This window comes from Montipora foliosa, chromosome 10 (assembly GCF_036669935.1).
Source record: "Montipora foliosa isolate CH-2021 chromosome 10, ASM3666993v2, whole genome shotgun sequence".
NCBI lineage: Eukaryota > Metazoa > Cnidaria > Anthozoa > Scleractinia > Acroporidae > Montipora > Montipora foliosa.
The window spans coordinates 5,001,862-5,006,861 of NC_090878.1; the positions used below are offsets into that span (position 1 = coordinate 5,001,862).

Below are 5,000 nucleotides of genomic sequence, written 5' to 3' on the forward strand. Positions count from 1 at the left end.
CCAATCTCAGTCATTGGCAGCAACTTCAGCTTGTACTACGCGCATGCGCAAGCAAGACTCAAACTCCCGATGAAGCAACATCGTCTGGTGCTTGGAGGGGTTCCGGGATTGTTAACAAAACACCAGGAGCTGAGCTCAAGGAGAAAGAAAAAATCAACTACTATTTCAAATCAAGTAGATATAGAAATGAGCGCGGTAACCGAGCGTACCTCGCTTCGATCTTCCATGCCACATAGTCCTCTGTTAGAACTGCGTCGAGCATCAAACCGTAATGCGCATGTCCATAACTCAGAAACTGAGCTGATTGGGGAGGATGACGAGAGGAGCATTTCTTCTCCTTTGCTGAGACCCAGTCCACAATTGCAACCACGAGGTAAGGTAATATGAGATTCATTTATCGATGGTGACTCGGCCATACTCGGAAAAATCCGAGGGCTGCATTTGCAGGAGTCGAACCTACGACCTTCCGATTACTAGTTCGGATGCTCTGCCACTGAGCTGTAGGAGAGTCGTGGGAGCAAGGACTCGGGGATACTCGGAAAATCCGAGTGCTCCTTCGCTGGAGTCGAACCTACGACCCTCCGATTACTAGTTCGGATGTTCTACCACTGAGCTGTAGGAGACTCGTCCCTCGGAGGTAGGACTCGGGGATACTCGGAAAAATCCGAGTGCTCCATTGCAGGAGTCGAACCTACGACCTTCCGATTACTAGTTCGGATGCTCTGCTACTGAGCTGTAGGAGAGTCGTGGGACCTAGGATTCGGGGATACTCGGAAAAATCCGAGTGCTCCATTGCAGGAGTTTCCGATTACTAGTTGGCAAAATTGATATTCGTGCTCAGGACACTCAAAAAATGCAATAAAAAGATGGGGTCACCCTGCTTGTTTTCGCGCTGTTAAGTGCTTTTTACCGAATTACGTTTACTATTGAAAACTTGAGCCTAGTTTTTTGTCCGTGCTAAAATCTTTCAGTAAATTCATTTCAAATTGCTCGTTCTTGCAAAGCAACGTAAGCAAATTGGACAGCTACATCATTACCTCACACTCAGTGTCTGGCTCCAAATGCAGTTTCACGGTATTTATATATAAATACTACAACTTCTACTATCCAACTTCTCCTTAAAATATGTTTTACGAGTGCACAACCGCATTAAAAAGGCGAGGACACTTGCTCGTTCAGGAAAAAATAGCCATTCCTTGACAAATTAAGCTTGGCGTCAATGAAAATCCGCCATTTTATCAATGTGCGCGAGCTAATGCGCCCGCCAATGACGCAAAAAATTAAGGAATTGCTAGGACAGAAATTTGTCGAAATGGTGCATTCCCTTAATCCCGGAAAATGAAATATAGAGATGCATTTTTTTCCGATGGTGACTCGGGGATACTCTGAAAAAAAATCCATTGCAGGAGTCGAACTTACTAGTTTGTATGCTCTACTAATGAGTTATAGGAGACTAAGGTTCTAGGTTCTAGGTGAAACACAACATGACACTGATCTATGTTGCAAGAGCTGACAAAAACGGGCACAGTAATCGACAGAAAAAGAGATACCTTACGTGGACTTAAAAAGCCCATTCATAATTCTTGAGCCTAACAGCCTATCAAACACCGATAAATCCTCCGTCACGTGCATGAGCTTTCTATCTTGATAAAAAACTCCTCGTTAGTATTCTTTATATAATGTTCCGGAATAGGGTAAATCGAACGTTTCCTTAATGGATTTGGAAAATGGGATGAAAATATATCTCCGTGCTTTTTGTAATGTTCAAAAAACTTGCAGCACGTGTTTTATCGGGTCTAAAAACACTCAGCCACGCCTCGTGTTTTTAAACCACGATAAAACACTGCTGTTCGTAATGATTTAGTGATTTAAAACGGTGACTTAAATAATGATTTAAAACGGTGTCATGTGTCTGACGTTTTTAAGCAACAAGGATAATAAAGGTTGCAATTTTTAATGTCAATCTCCGTAAAAACGAATGATTTATAACTTCTATTCCACGTGTCCTTATTCCGGAATATGGTCAATAGAACGCACCCTAAGTTACGTGATGTGCCTTTAGGGGCATGCGCATGGCATGCTAGCTGTTATTGTTTAAGTATTTGAGTTATTTCATCTCAAAGTTAAAACTGCCTTTTTTCCAGCGTCTGTACTTATTTCTCGCAAAAACGCGTAGAGTACACATTTATTTAACTTTAAAATTAATCATTTTTTCTGTCTTTGTCATTTATCAGGACCTTTGGACAAAGTGGTTCTGGGTTCACGACGAAGACCACGAAAAGCCTTTGAGACATTCGTTCCACGTAAATCTGAGCCACAAGCAACTGAAGCTATGGATCTTCAGCAGACAGATGCGGGACTGAACGGTTCCTTACGTGTAGAGCAAGGTATCACTGACCCCACCAATTCAAAGCTTGGATCGGATATGATTAACGTCGCACAGCGTAATTTGAACCAACCAATTACAGCAGCACACCCTTCGTGCCGTACATCCTCTCTTGATTGCGACGAATGCGTTAAAATGGACATAGTGATTGAACGCCCAGTTCAAGCCCAACCACGTGCTCTCGATACTTCAGAACAATTACAAAAAGAAAACCAACGTCCAAAGTGGTTTTATCGAGGGAAAAACTCTCTAGAGCAAAGAGAAAAGACCTCAAAAGTCATTGTAAACGGCGGAGATACTGATTCGACGTGTTCCTCAAAGAGAGCATCACTGGAGTCATGCAAGGGATCCTGTGATGAATTAAACAGCAATCAGTCAACCAATCTGAAGCTTCCACTGAAAACTCGAAAATCGTTTTCGGACTCTCTACTGTGCACAGTTCCGCAAAATGACCATCACGCTCAAAAAGGTGATCTCTTTGAGAATAAACCACTGGATTCAAATAATATAAGAACTGCCGTTTCAAGGGAATCAAAGAGAAGACCTTCTGCTGATACGCAGCGAAAAGCAAACTCTTCTAAGCTAAATGGATCACTTTTTACACAGAAAAAGGTGCCATATCCCAATGGGCCTTGTTGGAAACATGGCGACGAGGACACACACAACGATCAACGGGAAAGAACCTCAACTCATCCGTGTTATGACCCAATGGATTTACCGAAGAAACGGAGAAATGCTGAATGTACCGTCACCACTTTACCTCAAAATGACACAGCCAGTGACAATGATTTCTTGGAAACTAAGATTTAGCACGCGAACATGTTCTACGTTTTTCTGGTTCCGTAGAGCAACAGCCATTAATTTTAGTGTTCAGTTCTCGGAAAACTCACAGATAACTCTTACGGAAAATGAAAGAATAAAATGGAACTACGTCACATTTTGACTCAGAAAAGATTACGATTACCTACGGCCTTCTTTGATCTGGAAACTAATCAATACATTATGGTTAATAGAATTATTGAATCCGTCTTAATTGACACTATTCCCCAAAGCCAACGCCCTGAGATAATCGCCTTCTGGCACGTAATCATCTGAGCTGACGGTAGTCCCGTAATTTACCGACAGAGAAAAACCGAGCGCGGGAACCATTCCCAAGTAATCCCCATATAATGGTTGCTTAAGGCCACCTTACAACTATTGGCCAACATAAGTGTCACAAAACAAACCTGTGACAGTACGATTTGTCGACAGAACCAGAAAGATACAAACAAGTTCGTGGTAGAGAATAGACCTTTTTGCAGATACGGCGGCCATTTTGATTTCTATTGTTTCAAATAGCTATTATGGGATGCCCAAGGGGCAAATACATATTAAGACGAAATCCGATAGAAAATCGAGCAATTTCAGTTTATAGTAGACAAAAATCTGGTACCAGAATAATGTTAAGTATGTTACAGTCCTTTTTACATTTTCTTTAAGCTAAAGATATAAATAATTGCCTGAAATAACACCGAAAACAATTTCCCATGGGAACTAGAGAAATTGAATTTCAAAGTTCAGAGAAATTGTGCAAAAACAGGTAAAATTTCATCATCAGTTTCATTTCACCAGTACTTTCAAGTGTTTCTTACGAAGTTCAACAGTTGTTTTTGACGTTTGGTGTTGCTAGAAATGATTATTTTTGAGAAGATATTTAAAACAGTCTTACAGAAGTTTGCAATACGATGCATATAATCTTGGTACTAGGGTTTTGTCCATTTGTTACTCGAACTTCTGGTGGATTCCGTCTTAATTTGCCCCCTGAGCATCCCACAATGCCTTTCGAAACAAGAGAAATCAAAATGGCCGCCGTATCTGCAAAAGATCTATTGTTTGTTGATTATTATCTCAGGGAAGACAAATCCACATCCGGCAGCTATGTGTTACTCTTGCTACTGGTCCATGATGGGCATATTAATCCTTTGACTCCCAGGAGTGATTAGAATGTAAATTCTTTTAACAATTTCAATATACTGTCAGATAGACAGGCATTGAAAATGACGATTGTTTTCAGCTAGGGTATGTTATCTTGATAAAACACCAAATTCTTATAACCAGCCAGCAACGAAATCTATGGTATTAGTTTGGAGAATGAAGAACGTTTCGATCTTGGGAATGAAAGGGTTGACGTCATGTTATCTTGATAAAACGCCAAATTCTTATAACCAGCCAGCAACGAATTCTATGGTATTAGTTTGGAGAATGAACGTTTCGATCTTGGGAATGAAAGAACTGACGTCATTAAGTAGATTAATTTTGTACTTAGAACCAGGGAAAAGTAGGCATATCGAAAGAATAAAAGAATAACAAAACGAATCTGAATGATAAATTGTGTGACCAAGGAAATGATATACCATAGGCCTTCAAAATGTTCATGCTCTAACGAAAAAGTTCAAAGTGTTTGATCTATCGCTTGCGAAGGCGTTGTTCAAGCACCAGATCAACATCTGAACTAATTATAAGAACTTGAGACACTCTGTGGTTCGACCAATGCGATATTGCTTCCGAATCAAGATTGACAGGTTAAATGAAAATCCATCAAGTCTTTTGAGTAAATTTATTTCACAGGATTTAT

The 5,000-nt window shown here is 40.5% G+C and overlaps 1 protein-coding gene and 1 long non-coding RNA gene across 3 annotated transcripts in view; one reads left to right on the forward strand and one right to left on the reverse strand.

Annotated features, from left to right (window-relative positions):
- LOC137973746 (voltage-gated potassium channel KCNC4-like) overlaps window positions 1-4,728 on the forward strand; it is a 14,045-nt gene extending 9,317 nt beyond the window's left edge. For both annotated transcript variants that reach the window (XM_068820629.1, XM_068820630.1), the window contains exons 5-6: window positions 1-373; window positions 2,235-4,728. The exon at window positions 1-373 is cut by the window's left edge and continues 298 nt beyond it. In XM_068820629.1, the coding sequence (XP_068676730.1) occupies window positions 1-373; window positions 2,235-3,196 (1,335 nt within the window). In that variant the 3' untranslated portion in view covers window positions 3,197-4,728. The remainder of the gene's footprint in view (window positions 374-2,234) is intronic.
- Window positions 1-5,000, reverse strand: part of LOC137973753 (uncharacterized) — a 104,828-nt gene that overhangs the window by 86,060 nt on the left and 13,768 nt on the right. The window lies entirely within an intron of this gene.